A 20,255-nucleotide genomic window follows, 5' to 3' on the forward strand; every position below is an offset into this window, starting at 1 on the left:
AAAGTGCCTGTAGAGCAAAAGGAGAAGGAGAAATGAGAGGAAGCAGGGAGGGACAAAATTAAGAGTCACCGAAGAGTGCGAAAGGGAAGCAAGGGCACGGAGAGCAGCAAGGGAGTCCAACAGGAGCGGGAGAGGCGGCAAACGACAAAGAACTAAAGAGAACAGATCAACCTGAGCGCTATAACCGTGTGCAAGAAACGTCAAATCAGGCCGTTCAGAAGCACTGCCGTATCTCAGAGACACCTTCATTCTTGCAAGAACATTGCTGAGCGTCTGCTGAATGCACAGCCCACCACCAGTCTTCCCAGTAAAAAAGACAGTCCAAGTATTAATAAAAAAACCCTATTATACTTAAAAGTTAAAAATTCCCTGATTTGCTAATCTAAGTGTCAAAACTGAAATGAAGGAAGGGAGGAGGGCTGCTGACTAACCACGCTGGAAAACAACTACGTCTATTGGCTAGCAGAAAGCTTGGAAGATTTCATAAGACTGAAGCAAATCTAAGCTTCAGCATTACACTGGATCACTTTTTATTACGATGGAAATAACACGCGTTCCTTATTTACAGACCGTAAGAACGACAGGTTTAGGTCAGAGCACTTCAGTATGAGAAAGCCACCGGTAAACCAGGTAAAACAGGATTACCAGGGTGCGAAGGAGCTTGGATGAAAGAGAAAAGAAATTACCTCTACGAGAAGAACTGAAGTGTGGGAAAATAACGTGTGTCAAATTCGGTACCAACAAGAATCAACTTCAGAAGAAAGGGAATGGCTGAGAGCAGCCGGAGGAGGCACGGCTCAAAACGCGGGTCTGGAATTCCTTCAAGGAAATACAGGCTCAGCGTAGGAAATAAGAGGAGACAGCAGGTTAGCGAGAGGACTTCTGCTGGCTGCGGTATTTTGTGAAGCACCCTGGCAATTGCTGAAAGTATTTGTAAAAAAAGCAGTTGCTTGAGGCACTGCAGCTAGGGGAAATGGTCCCGACTGATCACGTTTTATTCGTGGTGAACGATTTTCCTGTTGAATGTTCTTGGGAAACGGTAAAAATCATTGCAAGGTACCCTTGACGACTGGGATTCACGTGCCCGAACGTCTGATGTAATGAAAAGCAACAGCGAATTTAGGATTAGAAATTTAGACTGACCTGGGCTTTTGGTTAGGGCTTTTCTGGTTTATTTTCAAATAAGAAACAAAAAGAAGAGTTGTACAGAATAACGCTGTTCCAGAGCTACTTTAGCTGCTCAACACTGACTGGTAGGAAAGTACGCATCGCCGCGGCAGCAGAACCGAGAGATCGAATCTGTAAGATACTGGAGCAAATCTAAGTAATACGGCGGCACACAGAAGCCACCTGTTATCAAAACTGCATTTGTTTGATTCCCATTATGGCAGAAGTACAAAGTGTAAAAAGATATTTATCATACATAACCGGAACTTCAGGTGGTTTAGAGACATAAGGCACAATATGTTCTCTGATGGAGAGTCATACTTTTAAAAGAAGTTCTTACTGCAGAGAACCCCTCTAGTACTCAAACCTCTATAAATCATTAAATACTACGAACAGGTTATAACGCTAAGAGTAAAAGAGAAGTCTGCCTCTTTGGAATCATAGTTTTACAATTAAGGCCAGAAGGGACCAGTCTATCACCTACAAGGAGACCCTGAATATTAGCTGGCCTCCCACAATCCCGACGCAAACTCCCTGTTCTACCCACCTCATCCAACGGGATGAAGGAACCATCCTGCCCTTCCAAATGCAAAAAAAAAAAAAAAAAAAAAAAATCCCCTAATTGAAAGTGTCTGCTTTCTCCACATAACCCTTTACAAATTTTACCAGTTGTATCCCATGGATTTATAAACATAAATGGAATAATCTTATTTTTTTTCTCAACACATTTAGAAATACCTTCTTAATGTCCACGGATACTGCACCGACTCTTTACTCCTAACCAGATGCCTAATTTTCAAGCCTACGTCAGTGAACTGAATTCCTGGCAATGCAACCCCAGGACTGTTCCATTCGTGCTCTGCTACGAATCCCAGCGCTAAGTGTGTATTGTTGAAATCTAGGGGCACATTCTCCACTGATGTTAACTCTGCTAAGCTCTGCAAATGAGCGGAGCTATTCCCTCATCTCAGTAGCATTTGTCTTCTCCAAGCACCTGGGGAGAGAGGACTGTGCCTTAAGAGAGCCCTAAAGGAAGGAAGAGTTGCAGAATTCAACCGTTACTGCCCAGCGAGCAGCCGCGTGCCGGGATGTGAATGTTTAGCTAAACTGACAGGCAATTACCTCGGCCACAAACCCCAAAAAAAGCACGTCTCAAATTCCAATAACAACTCCTAAACAAACTTTGTAACGCTATATACGGTGTGCCACGAAGACACGCTGGCACAAAGGAATATACAATGGAGATTTCGGAGCACTTAAAAAACTGCTTCAACTATCTAATTAATAAAGCACCCAAGATGTTTGCCCTCCTCAAGTCGTCGTTACACAGTTTGTGAGATACGCTCAGTCTTTCCCAGCAACACATCGAATTTCCTCTTTGCCATTCTGCATCCAACGCAGCTCCACCTAAACTCAGACCACTCTATCCACCCCGCGGAAAGGCGAGATGCTCCTGCTGCTGCTTCCCTCTCCGAAATTATCCCAAACCTTTGGCACAGAAGAACAGCCTGAACGTGTCAAGGGAGAACCTGAGTCATTTTGGTCTTGATAAGATCTGCTCACTTGCCACAGGGCACAAATGAAACGGCTTGAACTCTGGGATAGGAAAAAACAGTCAGTGAGTTGATATTCCGAGTTTCTGGCTCTGGTGAGCTCCTGAAGGAGATTTTCAGTCCTGGCCCTACAGTCCTGTCAAAAAGAGATAGCAGCAACTTTATCAGCAGGCAGACTTTTAAAAAAAAAAATACATCCAAAGTCAAACGTGCTTTGAGGAATGGAATATATGCTTCGTATTCTTAAAGGAATAAATTGGGTGAGATATTAATTAATAATTTACTTTCATTATCTCTTTGCCCTCCTTGAGCGATTTGACAGATAAAACTTTGTAAGTAAAATGTATTTTTAAATCTCAAATGATGTAAAATATATCTCAGAAGGCTAAAGTCAACCTCTTAATTACAGAGGTGGGTTATTTAAGCTACATATGCCATCTTGCCATAACATGGAAGACTTTAATTAGTTAAGGAGAAGGGGTGGGGAGAGGAGGATGGGAAGCAGAATTGAGGCCAGGGACAGCAGCAAGTTAAAGTCTAAAAATGCACGTCCTAGAAAAGAAGTTGCTGCCATTGCTACTGTGAGTGTACCACCAGTGGTAACCGTGCTGGAAGAACCAAAGCACCCAAGACCCACAGGCCTGTCCTGAACCACAGTGACGCTGGGTGAGATTTACACAAGTATTTCAGTACAAAGAAGCTGAAAAATAACAGAGGATTTAAATGAGAGCCTCAGGAAATGAAGTTCCCAGCTTCTTTCGCAAATCTGTTGGAGTTAGGAACTTGCTAACTTTTCTAAATTTGACTAGGAGTCTCTATACGCATCTTTGCATACCAAAAACCTCCGGAAACCTGTCTGATAGGTGACGACAGCAGGAGAACAGCACTATGAAAAAATATGGTCGAGAAGCTTAAAGGCAAAAATGGAGCACAGGCGCTGCAGCGCTCAAGACTGGTCAACAGATAACGTTCCTCACAAAAGCACAGAATAAAAAGGCACGTAACACCCTATGACAGATGCTTTCGTCAGAATCCAGCAACGCATCAGCAAAAGATTAGGATGTTATTTTAGGTCACCACCGCGTATCCTCTCCTGTCGTGCGTGGCAAGCACGCCGTCCAGCCAGGGAGCCGTTGCAGGCTATTTTGAGATTTCTTAAGGAAAAGGTGAGTTAACTCGTACCACTCTACCGCGATCTCCAGGATAGAGCAGATAGCTTGAGGACAATACCGCTATATACTTGGCAACGACTGCTGATAAGGCTTCCAAACCGAGCCACCGCGGAGCAGAAGAGCTGGTGACATTCCCTGCTTTGGGAACCGGAGGACAACGGTGCCATCGGTGCCCTCCGCCTGCGGGCAGGCTGAAAACACAGGATTGGAGTTCAGCGGAGTCCTGGACCACGGCTCCGCAACGCTACAACTCTAAAACAAACCCAAAAGAGCTAAACCAGAACCCTGGGTGACCCATAAACATGCCGTCACACAGAACTAAATGTCCTTTTTGTTTCCAAAACTCACTGGGAAGCAATACGTACATGAACGGGAGCGGGGGAAACATAAAAGGAAGAGAAGCAGCTTTGCATAGAAAACTAACCCCGGGTTCAGTCCCTGCTGTTCTAAGTTACCATTAGGAACGGGTCATTATTTAAGTTTACGGAGTAGCTGTGTTCCAAGTGTGACTAATAACACTGGTATTAAAGAGAATTAGGGGGCGGAAGATCTTCTGTTTTCAATCACAGAAAAGACAGAAATCCTTTTAATTATGACCGTGCCAATCCACATCTTTCTAAAGCAGCTAATTACATGTCAGGAGGACACCCAGTCATTCAAAAGAACTGCCATCACTTTTACTGCCATACTCTTCTGCATTTATCCTACCCATCCCAATTACCCCGGGCTGCAGTTTGAAAGGATTTAGCAGAAGTGTGCTGGGTGTTTTGATCAGCAGAATACACCCGCTTCCATTGAACAGGGGAGGGGAAGAGAGGGAATAAATGGCAGAGAGAGGCTCTGCCAAGCCATCTGAGAGAGAGATGCACTGTACATACAGAAACATCAAAGGCCCATTACGCGGTTCACTCCAGTTCAACGGTTTTAGCTCACTCGCGCTTCAAGCTGTTGGCCAGAGCACTCCAAAGCTTACTGGGAAGAACGGGGAAAGAGCACCACACTGCAGCAATCAAACCAATTAGTTGGTTTTCTTCATCAGCCCGATTAAAAGGGGCATTTAAAATATTTTAATTTTTTTAAATATTTAAAATCCCCACACCCCAAATGGCAAATCCTTTTTCCATCTCCGTGACACAAGCCGTCAATACTATCGCCTGGATCCCACACTGATAAGCCCGTCGCAGGCATCACAGAGCGGATCTCGGGATCTCGAAAGAGCAAAACGTATTTGTTTACTTCTTCCAGCAAGCTCAAGCTAAAGTACGATAGGGATTTTCATAAAGAGAGTGCGACAGAAGGACCTTCTAACAAAACCAGAGAGCAGCTTGTACTGATTGTTGTAATTGCGCCGACACCGTCTTAGCTACAGCACCACCTCCTTTCAATGGACGCCTACGCGAAAACAGGCACGAACAAACAATTCTAGGCTATTTTTAAGTACCAAAACCTAAGGCCGAGGTTAGCAATGAACAACTCTTCAGACGTTTTTCTCCCCATATCTGTTTCACTGGTGCCACTGAGATTGCCTGCGTTTCTTTAACTTTATTTATATTTGTTGGACAAAAACCAACCTCAAAATGCTGTCATCTTACTGACAGTCCTCAAACCGACCAAGTCCACTTTTCTAGTTATAACGCGTCTCTCACAAAGGAGAAAAATAATTTTTGTGTATTTTGAATTCTAATTTATAGCTGCCATCTCTAGAATGCCTCTTTTTTTTCATTAACGTGCAACATCTTTAGTCGGACAGTTTAAACCCCATAAACTAGACAACAGTAATAGACGCTAAAATGAAGGTTTCAGAGCTATGCTTTTCAGCTTGCCAAATACCTGCTGGCCAATAACTGATTCAATATCCTGAGTAAATATCCCAGCTACAAAAAAGCCCAAGGGGGAATGTTTTATTTTGAAATGTCTCCACAACTCTTCTCGGGAACCGCGAGGTACCTTTGGGTCAGGCCAACAACTTTCCCTTCCAAGAAATCACAGTGAAAACGCCTGACTCCACAAAACTCGGTTAAATTAGCCGGGATCACGATACAACCCTGACTACTGCTATTAACACACACACACACACACAAAAACCGTCAGCTGTCTAATAAGAACGAACACGTTAGGTCACTGACAGATAACACAGTTTTCAAGACCAATCCTGCCAACGAAAATTCCTGCCAAATGATAAAAGCTACACCAAACTCAAGATTATTGCCTGCAAGCTAAAGACTTTGATCAAAATAATATTATCAAGTTGAAGGAGTTCAAAGAGTGCAAGAGCTACTTGGGTGGGAAGCCGTGTCTAAAATAAAAGCAAAGTTTATTTTGACCAAAAAACCTCTCGAATTTGCTGGTAATTATCCAATGAACTTGAAAGAACTTAATAAACACTGGGGAATGAGGGCTGCACAATGATGTAGCTGGGTGGGAGGAGGAACATAAACCTTCTGCTAAGAAAATTATTATCTGAAAGAAGAGAATTCCAGGAATAAAGGGGGAAAACAAATCTTTCTAATAAACACGCAGAGCTCTCAGTACTACAGGCAAAATCTCACGCTGAATCTCAGTAATTTGCAGAGAAAGGTGTGAATCCAGCTTTGCATTTGGTTTAAGATTACACACAGGGAAACAACACCCTGCATTAAGTGCTTTAGGGGCAGCAATCTGGAGTTTTGAAAACTCTTATACTAATTTGTCTGGTTTTACCTATATTAAAAATGAAGAGCTGTTTCCTTACGAAATGCAGTTACAACTACCACGTGTCTCAGCGACTCAAACTGCTCTGGGGGAAGGCCAGAACGGTGCTTTCATTTTACTTCTTTATAAGCAGCATCTCATTGTGAAGGCAAATTTTTATACCACATCGGGAAACTCAAAACCTTGGTGACCTCCTCTCCATGTTCTTACGCACCTTGAAGGCAGAAATTAACACTTGGGAGTCCAACTGACCCCATGCCAGCCCATGTTGACAGACACCATGGCAATTTCTCTTTAAAATAACATCCAAATCAGACCTAAAGTCTGCCTAGTGAAGGATGGGGATTTTTTTCCTAGCAGTGGCCAAGAACAAACTTTCTTAAGGAAAGAAAAGGAGGATCCAAGCGACCATAACGTGACTCTTTCCCAGTCATACCCTTTCAGCTTCTGACGATCACCAATTACTGACTTACTGAACCATAAATTTCTAGCTTATCACAGCAGTCACCAGTGAGTTGAAGTTAACTACAGTTTTTCCTCTAATACGTCCAGCTATGTGAAATTTTTCGCCTGCACTCACAGCAGCAAGACAACGATAAACCCTCACAAACGAAGGCAAAAACTGATCTACAGCACAAATGAAAACATGGAAAACTTACCAGGTTGATGTTAGGCAATGAAACAAACAGAATAATTCGAATATCCCTGAAGAACTGTGTAAACAGAGCAAATAATTAATTAAAGTTATTACTTATGGCTTGATTGGAACCTGGAGCCAGACCCTGCAAATAAAGTTCCCCTCTATTAGGAGAATTGGAAAGACAACTTTTTATGAATAACAAAACAGAAAAAAAAAAAGCCAACAACAAATTAAGAGAATTTCTTTAAAGAAGTCAAAATGTATAGATCAGAACTAGGAAACGCCTCAACCTGAGCAGGTCGATACAGAATTATGGAATAACTTAGGTCAGAAGAGACCTCTGGAGGTCTTGTATCCACCCTCTACCTTGTTCCAGTTGAGTTTTAAATATCCCCAAGGATGGAGTTTCCACTGCCTTTCTGAGCCACTGTTCTACCACTCTGAGTATGAAAATATTTCTCTTTATATTCATCTGGGATTTTCTTTAATACAATTTGAGCCCGCTGTCCCTCACCTTTCTGCTATACACTTCTGAGAAGAGCCTGGCTCTGTCTTCTCTAAACCCACCCATTAAGACAGCTGAAGAACAAAGTGTAAGACGCCCCCAGAGCCAGTCTGAAAAGACCCAGCTCTCGCTGACTCTCACCGCGTGACGTGTGCTCCAACCCTCTCATCTCAGCACCCTACGATGGACCCGCTCCTGCCCACACCGCATGCAGTGCTCCAGACACAGTCCCACAGGTGATGAACAGACAGGACTAATCGTTTGCCTTGACCTGCCGAAGGCTCTTCCTAACGAGATTCCTTAATTACTGCAAGGGTGCACTGCTGACTCACGACTGAATTGTTCACATCCAACGCATGAGTAATGGGATTACACTATAACAATAAGCGTATTTATGGAGTATTTAGAAGACATCTCTATAATGCTAGAGCATCAACGGATAGCATGTCTACTCATTGCTATGTTGACGTTTTTATAATCTCAAAACGCTTTTGCAAACATCTGGATCTCATACTTCCAGTAAAAGGTGGGGGAATTTAGAAAAACCAAAGGCAACAAAAAAATCCAAATTACCCAAAAAAGAAGTGGAGGTAGAAATTGTTCTTTTAAGAAGACGGTAAGAGACAACAACTCAAGTATAAGGACTTATGAGTGACAAAATAACAGCCAGAACTTACTCTACAAAGTTAAAAGCAATCTGTGTCCACCACAGATGAGGAGCATCTTAAATAACTTCTCTATTCACAGAACAAAAAGGTAGATCCAGTCTGCCACCAGATCCACTTCAAGGGAGCCCATACAAGAACCAATTGCAGTAATTCCAGGTTGGCTACAACAAACTGCAACTGAATTGCAATGCTACAAAAATTAATTTTCAAGAAAATCCAGAGACAGAAAGACAACGACAACTCCCATATTGCGTAAAACACCCTGGAACAAAGGCTAAATTCCAGGACACACTCTCCACCAATTCTTCCACTTACTCTAGATCACGTACGCTTCTCTTGGTATCATCACACCAGCGCCTGTTCCATTTTCGCTAATTCATGTGAAACCAAAAAGTTAATAGCCAGCTGCAAACTGTTCATTGTGAACTTTCAGAATGAAGGAAACAGGCTGCCGAGAGCATCCCGATAACAGCTGAAGTCTTTACTTTTCCCTCGTACCTCTCAATGGTCAAAGAATGCCAAGAGAGACACGGGCAACCCAAAAAACTGACACCATGGAACTAAGCGTCTGATTTCCCAGTTAAGTCATTTGTTAAATATTTTCTCTGGTGAGAAGATGATGTGGGAAAGCAGAAAACTGGTATCTACCAGGAAGCTACAGACAAGGAGGACCTGCCCATCTCCAGTTGTTCACAAGGGGTTTAACCGTTTAACCTTCAGACAGGATGCTGGTGCATGATGAGACCAGCAGCTACCTGACCGCAACAAACAGAATTAACGCCAGATTATTCTACATTAGATGGTACAGACATACAATTTTAGTGGCGTTACTTTGATCCTGCATCACGTGAACCTATAATCAGGATACAGAAGTTCTACAACTATTTTTATTCTTCCCTATTGCTTTAAAAAAGGCGACACTTGAAACAATGACTTTTTTTTTCTCTTTAAGATGGTATGGTAAGCAATATTTCTTTTAAAATTGCAGCTGTCCAACAGTTTGAGTCTGTTCTTTTTAAAATGAAACAGCCAGAACAAATGGTGGTGGCAATCCCAACGTAAAGAGGCCATCGATTATTAAAATCTCCTTACTATAAATCGTGGATGTTGCCTGTCAGCTTGGTGTGTGACTGTAGTATGAATAAGCAGGTAAAATTCCACTAAGGCTACAGTTTGCTCGATCATTCTGCTGTGCAAAAATAGAAATAAAAGCTCTCCCCGTCCTTTCACCCCTTAGTACCAAAACATTCATACACACATTAAGAAAAAAACTGCAATGGTCACGGATCCAATTCCTTTCGTTCCTGAGTCTGCCCTGATGCTACTTATGAATTTGCCTACTCAAGAAATGCGATAAAACAGAAAAAAAGGCGGCTTCATTCTGCTTCAGTGATCTGTATCTAAGGAAAGCACATAAATTTTCCAATGAAATCCATAAATGAAAGACGAGGCCAAGCCCTACCTATATATCTTCAAAGTTACAGAGACAAAGAGGTGCCAACTCTGTGCCCTCTGAAAGCACAAAATCTCCTCCGCACTTACCTAAGCAATTTTCCCAAGATGTAAAGATGGTCTAGTTAGCCTACGCCTTTGAAGGGGTTTAGGCGGGCTAAAAACTTGCTGAGGAGCCACATTTTAGGAGTTCACACTGCTACCTGATAGCTAGGCGCGAGGAAGGGACGAGAACAAGCCAAGTAACAGCAACTTCCCTTCATTCCCTCCGCCTTTGGAAGCGGAGGGGAGAAAAGGGAAACCCATCCTTCAGACTGAGCCGGTTTCCCCTTTTGAAGCTATTCCCACATAAACGGGGAAGAGAAAAAAAATGGAATGTTGAGGAAACACTATGCAAATTTTTATACCGCTCTATACAAAAATTTACATAGGTTTTTAATTTTTATTTTTAAGGTAACACAGTCCTGCCCGTCTCTAACACTTCCCGTGCTGTTTCCATCGAAATGTTTCCTCTTACCGGCAGCAACATATCATTTTATCAGGATGCCAGGAGATCATTTCCACACAATGCCAGCAGATGTAATTTTCTTAGATGCACACACAGTTCATCATTTAGATACTAGATGACAAGGTGATCGCAGGGTGACTCTGTAATGCAAGTTTGCCGTTTGGTATTTTGAATTCTCAAATGATAAAAAAAAGACTTATCAAATATAAATATCTTTAAGAAAAAAGTAACAAAAGTGCTACATATGATCAAGGAAAACAATTCCATTAGTTTCTGCTACTTAAAGTAGGTTTGCTTTACAAATATTACCACATCCATTATCAGTATGGCTTCCAATTATTAATTAAATTGCTCGTAGCAGTATAGCTTTCTCACATCTTAACAAGGACAGAGTAAAGAGAACACAAAACATTCACACCCCGTTTCTCAGGTAAGAGATCCTCCTGCCTTTAAACAAACACAAAAGTTCGTTATTTAGGAGAATATTTACGCTATGATGATTATCTAGCAAAGGTCAGCTGCAAAAGTTCTCCAATAACCTTTCGGGCTAGTCAGGACGTAGGCATTAGTTACACGGATGTGTAAAAATCCACTCACCCATTTTATGACCTTAATAACCTTCCTGGAAAACATTGCTTTTGGAAGTGGCAAAGTGGGGAGGGGAGTAGGGTGGGGACAGAAAAGGCGAGAGGGAGAATAAGAGGTGAAACCGTTAGTGACAGATCAATAGAGTCTAGACCTCTCCTGAGCAGGCACTGCTAGCCATGCCAAGTAATGAATAGTGGTTTTTGAGAAGCGGACTGTTGTCCATTAGACATTCAGCTCATTTTTCATATGATCCCAGGCTGGGCTTCACTCATGGTCCCAGAGGCAGAAGGCAGTACTTATCCACTAAGCCACGCAGCTCGTGAGAGTAGAGGATGTCTGTGTTGAATATGTGAACATCAACCGAAATATGTGAATGTGTTTCCAATGGACATTCTCAGCACAGCACCCAAAAGTATATCAAGTCACTGTATGACCAGTGAGGCACGGCTTATTGCAGCTGGAAATCATTTATTCCCATGCTGAAGTGGGGTTTCTAGTGTTCTTTTTACTCTCTGTTGATACTCCCGATCTGGTGTCCATCGACCCTGTGCCACTACCTCAGCTTGCATCCTTTCAGTCTTAGAGAAGGAAAAGCGTACAGACTAGTTGGGGTTTTTTTTAACACGATCTCTAAGGGTATCCAAGATTTTAAGTGTAGCCTAAGACTTGTAATTGAGGGCTGTCTAAAATACCTGGAAGCACTTTGAATGCTAAGACAGAGCAGCAAGATTTGTCTAGCCACTGGGGCTGGGAGAGGGAGGTTGGTTGGTTGATTGATTATTTATTGGGAATTAATACTGAGAGAGTATATGCAAAGGCTGAGGGCACCATGCCATCTTCACAGAACAAGACCCTAACAGCTAACTGACGTACAAGAAACTGCAAAGTTATACTGTAAGAACACATATTAAGGACCGAGGAAAGTCTGCTAAGGTGCTACGTCTAAAACTAAGTTACTTCTTGCTTTGACCCTCCCCTTTCTTTGTATCAGTCGTCGTCTAGAGCCTCTGTCTTGATCTCGTTGGCTCCTTGCCGGGCCAATGCCAAGATGGTGTGGTTTACCGCTGCCATTTCCACGGCTAATGAAATGGGGTCTTGATGGTCACTATGGCTAGTGCTGTCATCCTGCGCATGCGGAAGGGAGAAGAGAGAAGCATCGTTACTCCAGAAGTAGAAAACCGGCGGATAAAATTAGTGTGTTAAAGTAACGGACTAAGGGCAGCAAATCGCACGTTCATTACAGGGGTAGAAAGTGAAAGGAATTTACAAAATTGGTTTAGGACTGATTTCCCTCACTGTGCAGACAAAGGTAAACAGGCCACGGAGTGGCGTACCCAATTTGTCGAGAGAGGAATTTGAAGGGGGTGGAGGGGTATTTTGAGGAAAATATTAAATTATAAAGATAAAAGCGATATGCAAGGTATGTCAGAAAACCAAACTAAGCCAGGAATCAATATGCCCTGCATAAATTCATGCTTAGATTTTGAACACACAGTTCCAGCCATCCCATAAAGAACTAGAAAAGGTAGAGCGAACAGCAACCCGGGGAGGAGAGGCACGGGGCGGCTTCCTTACGAGGAGAGGCTAAATAGAGTCTGGTTCTTCAGTTTGGAAAAGAAATGGCTGATGGGTGATATGGTAAATGTTTATTACAAATAATCAGTAAATCGAGAACAACTGTTCGTGGCTTCTCGTGATCTAATAGGCAAGGGCCCTCACAGGAACGATAACATATTCCAAAGCAGCAACATGAAGCACTGCTTTGCTTATCGCAGTTCAATTGTACTGATTTTTAGATCGGACAAAAGAACAAATAGCTTTAAAGGGGGAGTGTGGTGGTGGTTAGACAAATTCAGGGAAAATTGGTCTCCCAGGAACTATCATAAATGAAAGCGGATACAGTGCCCGGCTCAGGAAACCTCTCAAAACTGCTAACTTCAAAAAGCTGGAGGCTACTGTAATAAAAACATTCTATAATTGTCCTGTTCTTTAAAAATACTTTTTCCTTAAATACTACTATTGACCTCACTCAGAAATGGGATACAGACCCGGACTAACCCTTAGTCTGAGAGCCAGTGTCCTGCGAAGACAGTGAATTCAGGCAGGTGTAGGGAAAAAGACGCTGGAAACCTCCCAGACTGTTACGAAAATCAGCACAACAACTTCATTTCAGGGGACTGGAATTACCATCATTCAAACACCCAGGTGAACACGCTGCCAGGCTCTCCAGCCCACTGAACCGCACGCCCTAGATCGCTTGGTGTCTATCTTCTAAAGGCTCTCAGCTGTAAGAGGACCACTGTGCTGACGGCTGTGACGGTTGGCAACCAAAACTGATACAGAGAAACTTCTAAAATCAATATACGGCGAGGGCTGCCTTCTCCAGGTGCCTAACGGCCATACGACGGCAGACCCAGGAGTCTGACAATTCTAGCAGAAATTTTACAGCGAGCTGTGCATGTTTATCAGTCAGCATCAGAAATAGGGCCTGGTTTTAAATGAGAGGAAGGAGAAACCAGCAATATTCCCTAAACATCTAAATATCCCATCTGTCAAATAAATTCTTCTGGGACATTGGGCAAAATCACGGTGTTTTCCCCCTCTTTAAAACGGGGTACTAAGAGTTACCACACTGTGATCTTGCGATTTTTTACGATTTTAATTTTTTTAATTTACAGAAAGGAAATGATAAACATTTATCAATCTTCCAACAGCCTTTCAGTGATGAACTTGCGAAATTTAGGATTTTAAAAATGTGTATCACGCATTTTTAAATTAAACTGACAGGTGGCAAATGCTGAGGGGAAGAGAAAAGCCAGGATCTGGTAAAATTCTGAGGTTGTTTAAAGGAACGCATTCACTTACAACAAACCTAGGGCAAACACTGTGATGTGCACACACTCTAAGGTCCTCTCAGTACTTTTTGAGCACAGTACAATTTACAAAGTCCTGATTTGTGGAGATTTAGTCACTTCATTAGTACTTGGATGAACTTTGCGTTTTAAAGTTTACTGGAGCTTAACTGTCACTGTGGAAAACAGAATTTATGGTTTTAACAGCTAAGGGATGTTAAATGGTCATCAGGAGAGCTTGCCATTTAATCCGCTTCGCTGCTAATGCCTAATTACACTTCGTCGAGGAGCCCAGCTAGGTTACTGAGAAATGTAATTTTTAAGGACTCTAAACAAGGATCTTGAAATTTTAATAACCGATTCATTTCTCTTTTCAAAGTATTTTGGACAACCCACAGAAGAAAAACATAGTTTGGGAGCCTACATAAGACTTCATCTCAGTATTCAGGTCCTGTATCTGCCTGACAAGGAATTATCTGTGCTCGGCAGCAGTTTCAAAACATTTTATAACAGTCACAGAGCAGCCTCTCATCATCTAGGGCTAGCAAAGTTGGTTCCACCAAATCTGCTGGTGATGACCTATAAAAAGGGCCTTAATGCCCGTCAGAAGCGGAGCGGCTGGGAATGCCTCTGCCAGATATCTGTCGTACTGGGCCGCAGCCAAGTCTGCTGGGGACTCATTCCAGGACACTCCACCAGCAGCTTTTGTAGAGGGAGACCTACCTACTTCTCCCAAACGAGTCAATTAAAAGCGATCTGCCCACCCCAGCTGTTTGGGTGTAGCGCAGAGCACAGCTCCTATCAAACCCAGAACCAAGTGAGTGAACCGTTTCAAGTCCACTGGCGCCAAGCACACACAGCCCTGGGCTGGGGGGGGGGGGGGGGGTTGGCCAACACTGACACCTGAAGGAAAATTGGGAAGGGGATGCAATACCTGTCAGGAAGGTGTGTGAAGGAAGGGTCACCAACTTTAGGGTAGGTGAGGGCTCAGAGTGCGGGAAGGGGTATTCTTTTGCTAGAGAATTTAAAAAAGAAGTTGCTGTCAAGGGTTAAAAATAACCAAGGAAAATAGAGAATAGGCAAGAGTTAAAATGCAAAAAGAAAAAAAAAAAAAAAGACAGATAATATGTAAACAATCCAAATAGTGGCACATAGTTTCAGAACAATACGGAAAAGGTACGGGGAGGGCCAAATAAATGTCAGACTTTGATTTAATCAAATCCTTTCCCCCCCACCCTTCACCCTTTGTCTGTCAGTGTCTTAGGGACGGATCCTGAGACGCTCCTGAAAGGTGCTCCCCCAGGCAAACAGAGGGAGCTCAGCACCTTACAGGAGGGTGCTCAGCATCTTGCTGGGCAAGTCTGGCAAAAGGGATTATAAAGTGTAGTGGGCAGGGGCTCGCCGCTGCACTTGTCTGGGCGCCAGATAAGCAACGCGCAGCAGCGGCGGCGCAGGCTATAACGGAGACATTTCTCGCAGAAAGAAGTAATAGGTGCAAGAGGAACACACATGCCTAGTTTTGCAGGGAAGCATGTTGGTGCCTGACAAATAGGAGCAACTGTTAAAGACCTGTACGTCCTTTCTGGAGGGTGGATAACTAGGACGGTGCCAGGGGTAAGGAGAGCGCAAGTTATGCATGGTGCACTGGGTGAGTTAACACTCTCCTAACATTTTTCATACATTGCGTGTGGCGTGAATGGTGTAACTTGCTTGTTTGGAGCAGATCCTCCTGTCTTCTTCTACCTTCTCTGCTTCTCTGCCTCCCTCTGAACATCTTCCCTCCTCCTCCCCATTGCGTACTTGCCAAGTGTCCTGTTGTATGACAATAAATCCATGTGGGTGAACGCTGGTTGCTCAACACATTCAAAGAGGGGAGCTGGGCTCTTCCCCTTTCCCCATTACAATTACATAAAAGCAAGAGGAAAACAAGAGACATCCGACTTGCGAGAGGCAGAGGGTTCTCTTCACGTGTCGCGAGAACTCTCCCTGCTGGGGCCACACGGCTCAGCCCCGACGCTTACCTGCTCCGAGTAGTCATTGCCATCAACGTCGTCACTGTTGGAATGACCTCCCGGACTCTGTACATCTATTCCATGGCTCTCCAGGATTGCTGCTTCTTCGAAAAAAGCAAATGGATCCCTAATTTATCTGATGCATTAGAGTAATTAAAAGTAACTATTTTTTTTTCCCCCAACAAGTTAGAATAATTTGAAGAACAGAGTTAGTTCTTAGCCTCTTCCTCTCCATTCTCCAGTATCTGGGAAGGTAGCACATGTACAGACACTGGTTTGCCTGAAATCCTTCCCTGCCAACTAACAGGTTTGTTTGTAAGGAAGAATCCTTATTTTCCAGCCAGTCCTATTAGAAATTATCTTATTTTCTAATGCACTGGAGTGGCAAAGGCATTCCCTGTAGATCTTCCCACACAGTTTGGACTGGCAGGACTTGAGGGGGGCGGCGAATGTCTAAAAATAGATGGAGGAATTTTTTAAAGCATTTAAGGGATTTAAAAACACACATATCTTCCTCTTCCAGTAGGATCCATTCGTTCTTTTTAATGTCCTTCCAACATTACAGCTGTAACTCCACCCACCTTGGACTGACTTTACTTCGTTCCCCCCACCCTTCAACAGGTTTCATTTTTTAAAAAAATAAAACTAGGTTAAATTTCAATAACACGCCAAAGGCTGTAAAAAGAAATGTTTTTCTTATTCACAAATGTGGCAAAAAGCAGCAGTCAGCAAAAGGGCATGATACTTGACATTTGCACAAATACCGGTTAACAAGCAGGTACGGATCTCTGTTCGCCTATATATTGCAAACGTAATCCCGCGTAGGACGCGGAAGTAAACGTGTAAAATTCTGCATGTACTGCAGAAGTTTGTTGAGTCCTGGCCGCTAATGCAAGCTCATTCTCATTAGAACGTCTTCTGTTTATTCTTATTAGAAGGTCTACTCCTTCCAAGTTCAGAGCCACTTCTAATTTCCTTACGATCAGCTACTCAAGCAAAGAACCTGCCGGGCTGACTCTGAAGTGACTTCTGTTTTATCCCGATCATCAAGAAAAATTATTCCTTTGTTCCAGCCGCTTGTCACTGTGAAACCCCTCAGAAAGCACTAAGGACCAAAGCCGTAACCGGAGCTAGCGCTTGTCTTGCAGAACCTTTGGTCCTAGTGGCTGTGTCTGAGATGCAAAACAACTCCTGTGGGCTCTGGGATCCCCGGGCGGGGGCTCAGGGATGGCAGTAAAAAAGACACCCCGGGTTTTGGCTGAAAAAACAGGCACGTTTCAGTGGAACACAGCCACAAGGAAACTTACAACCAGATAAAAGCTCTTCACAACGGCCACTTCTCATTTAAACAGCATGCTGAGGTTGGGAACTGGCAATCGTCTCAGATTCCCTTATTTCCAATGCAGATATTTTGAGGGTTTTTTTTCGATTTTATTTTGGATACTCAAAGGAGCCCGAGCATAGGGAAATACGATCCTCCTGCTGCCAACAGAATTCTCACTTTGGTTTTAAAAACTGATCTTCCAGTAAAATTTCCTAACTGCATCATTTTTCCTGCATTGATGATGGAATTTCATCAATTAAATTCTACCCGTATTTTAGGAAAAATCTAGAACAGCAAGAGACAAATTTTAAAACCTGCTCCACATTTCTATTAAGAACGTCAGAACCTCTAGTATTTTGATTAATACAATCTTACGTATTTTCCATCTCTCTGCAGCAAGTGTACGAGCTAACCCTTGGACGCGGGCTCTCTGATACATTACCGATATTGGCTCTTCTCTTGATTTCCTTTCTTCTGTTGGCAAACCAATTGTACACTTTAAGGGAGGTGACTCGCTCCAAATCCGATAACTTTTTTCCTATGAAAGTAACAGAGAAAAAAAATAAATACAGCATTGTTACTCGCCGGGGTCCAGAGGTAGGCACAAGACCTTCACACGTGATAAACCCCTGAAATATTGACAGCACTGAAAAGTTACTATAACTGAGAATAAAGTGAATTTCATGCGAATCAAAGTACTGCGCCCAGATGCTATGGTAATAAATGCCAAATATCTCTCTAAAAACAAAGTAGCCTTTCTTCTTTTTTAAAAATCCGAAGTAGAGGAATTTCTTTGCAGCTTCAATCAACCAAAACCAGAGCCGTGGGAGAATAGAGGGCTGCTTTTCTAGTTCAGGCACAAAACTGAGATTCAAAAAAACCCCTCAAATTCAATTCGCAGCCCTGCCACAAATCGCATACCCTTGGGCTAGCTCTCTTACTATGGGCCGTGGGGATACAGTTCAATGACGTCTTTTCTTCCGCAGCAAAATGAATGAAGACATTTTGTGCCGTCCCCTCCAACCCGCTTCCCTTCCTCTCCACCGCCAGCCGCGACGGTGCTCCCGCCGCACTACTCACACCCTCTCGGTAACGCCAGGACACTTGTGATCTTTTGGGAGAAGGGGTGGGATGCTGGAAACCACATCACTGCATTTTTACACTTAAACCAACAAACAAAATCCCAACAGCCACCAGCCAGCTAGAGGAGACAATCCCTTCTCCTGATCACCTCCGTAAAGGAGGGGAGACTGGAGGGATTCAGCACGTCAGGGACGGCGTGGAAACCTCTTCAGCTGGCCTTGACCCTGTTCAATGGAGCTGCATCCTCAGTCCTCTGCAGGCTACAAGGGGATGTTTCTCAAAGTTTATTTATTTAACATACAAAACATCCATGTAATTGCAGGAATCTGCAAATTTAAGTAAGGAGAGACGAGACAAGGGAAAGAAAGAAAATCTGGAGATAGCTAGCTACGCTGTTTCCTAATGCTTTGCATCAGCACCACTCACAATATTTTACGGACCCTGAGACATGGTGTTTAAGGAGTTTGTTCAAAGTTGCTACACCAACCAGCAGCACAGCCAGGAATAAAATCCGAACCTCCTCGGTGATCTACGCGCTAGATCATTCTGCTTCCACAACGAAAAGACAAGAGGTAACACATAAAAGTTGCAACAAGGGAAATTTTTACTAGGTATTAAGAAAGAAGTACTTTGCCATGAGAGTGTTCAACAGGGGCCGAGGGGTGGGAAAACCTCCGCTTTCAGAGATATTCAAAATGGAACGAGGTAAAGCCCTGAACAACCTAATCTAAGCTGGTCCTGCCCGACCAGATGATCTCCAGAGGTCGCTTCCAGCATGAACTGCTCTATGATTCTGTGCTATCCCGTGTGCCGATGTTCAGGAGTCAGGCCTTAGCTTTCTTTGGCATTAATTTTTATTCTGGTTACATAAATATACCTAAATATATCCAAAATACAAGTTCTGAAAACTCTGTAAATGTTTGGTTAGCAAAACTAAGCAAAGGCAGGCGCGTCCACTAACACTGCACTGAATATTCACGCTTCTCTCCCAAGGATGACTTCTCCAGGAACAGAGAAAATGCCCCTTGTTGACCCAAGTACAAGATAATACAAGTTAATACATAGATTCTAGTGCGAGACCCCTGTCGCGTAAAGAAAACTGAAGGACAGAAAAGCTGTGCTCCCTCCTCCTCTGAGGACCTCCAGCAATCTCCAGCAAGTCTTAGTCTGCGAACCAAAGATTTCCCATCCGTAAAAAGGAACCAGCAAAACTCACTTTTATGGAGTGTAATAAAATTTTGGCATCAGCGCTGAGTGCTTGTATAAGTACTTTGAAATAACTGAACGTAAAGAATGAAAACCTTGCAGACGTGTTTATTTTCTTCGCAAGGCCACTTACAAAGCTGCAAAAATGAAGTGTTCAGATGCACAACTTGTACTCCGTATCTCACATGGTGGGAGTTCAAGTTGCAGACATTGGCACTGAGGTTTGAAAACGGCATTGACTTCGTGTTCATCCAAGTATGGCAGCCCTGCACAACACGAGTTATAGAATGCTCAAGAAGAAACCTACGACTAGGTGAGAGCACTACACTTGTTAGCAATAGGCATAAAATGACATTTGCTGAATTTAGCAGGAGGTGTTGAAATGTAATCGCAGTCGCCTTTGGAAAGGACCCCGTGATCAGCTCCTCACCTGGCTTCTGTATAACTGCATTACAGGCGTTTGCAATTTCTTCTCTCTTTGCCTCGTCCGGATACTGATTCTCATTGAAGTAACTGCAAGGGGAGAGAGGAAAAAAAAAAAAAAAAGAAGTTTTTTTTCAGAAATCGGAGCATGAATGCTTCAAAGCAGTTTCACTAAAAGGTGTCAACTACTAGTTTATGCATCACTCTTACAGAGGTAGAACAGACGCCGTACATTTGATGCAAATCTGCATATGCCTAAGGTAATATCGGCATGCGCTCGTACCCACGGAGAGTGGATAAAACTTCCCAACCGCCTCCGATAAATGAATATTATCTCAGCATTGGCACAGTCACCTCGGCATTCGGAATATTGTAGTAGGAGATGCAACAAAGCAGGCACTGCCACGAACA

General features: G+C 43.2%; 1 protein-coding gene across 17 annotated transcripts in view; it reads right to left on the reverse strand.

The window, feature by feature from the left end:
* Window positions 1-10,220: 10,220 nt before the first annotated feature.
* HMBOX1 (homeobox containing 1) overlaps window positions 10,221-20,255 on the reverse strand; it is a 115,046-nt gene continuing 105,011 nt past the window's right edge. For 5 of the 17 annotated variants that reach the window (XM_074582124.1, XM_074582132.1, XM_074582125.1 and 2 more), the window contains 5 exons: window positions 19,852-19,934; window positions 17,575-17,670; window positions 15,818-15,912; window positions 15,477-15,608; window positions 10,299-12,069 (listed from right to left, as the gene is read on the reverse strand). In XM_074582124.1, coding sequence (XP_074438225.1) covers window positions 11,932-12,069; window positions 15,477-15,608; window positions 15,818-15,912; window positions 17,575-17,670; window positions 19,852-19,934 — 544 coding nt within the window. In that variant the 3' untranslated portion in view covers window positions 10,299-11,931. Of the gene's footprint in view, window positions 12,070-14,730; window positions 14,812-15,476; window positions 15,609-15,817; window positions 15,913-17,574; window positions 17,671-19,851; window positions 19,935-20,255 lie in introns of all 17 variants that reach the window. The other 12 variants (XM_074582141.1, XM_074582137.1, XM_074582126.1 and 9 more) reach the window with 12 other exon arrangements.

The sequence above is a fragment of the Larus michahellis genome, chromosome 3 (genome assembly GCF_964199755.1).
Source record: "Larus michahellis chromosome 3, bLarMic1.1, whole genome shotgun sequence".
In the NCBI taxonomy this organism is placed as follows: Eukaryota; Metazoa; Chordata; class Aves; order Charadriiformes; family Laridae; genus Larus; species Larus michahellis.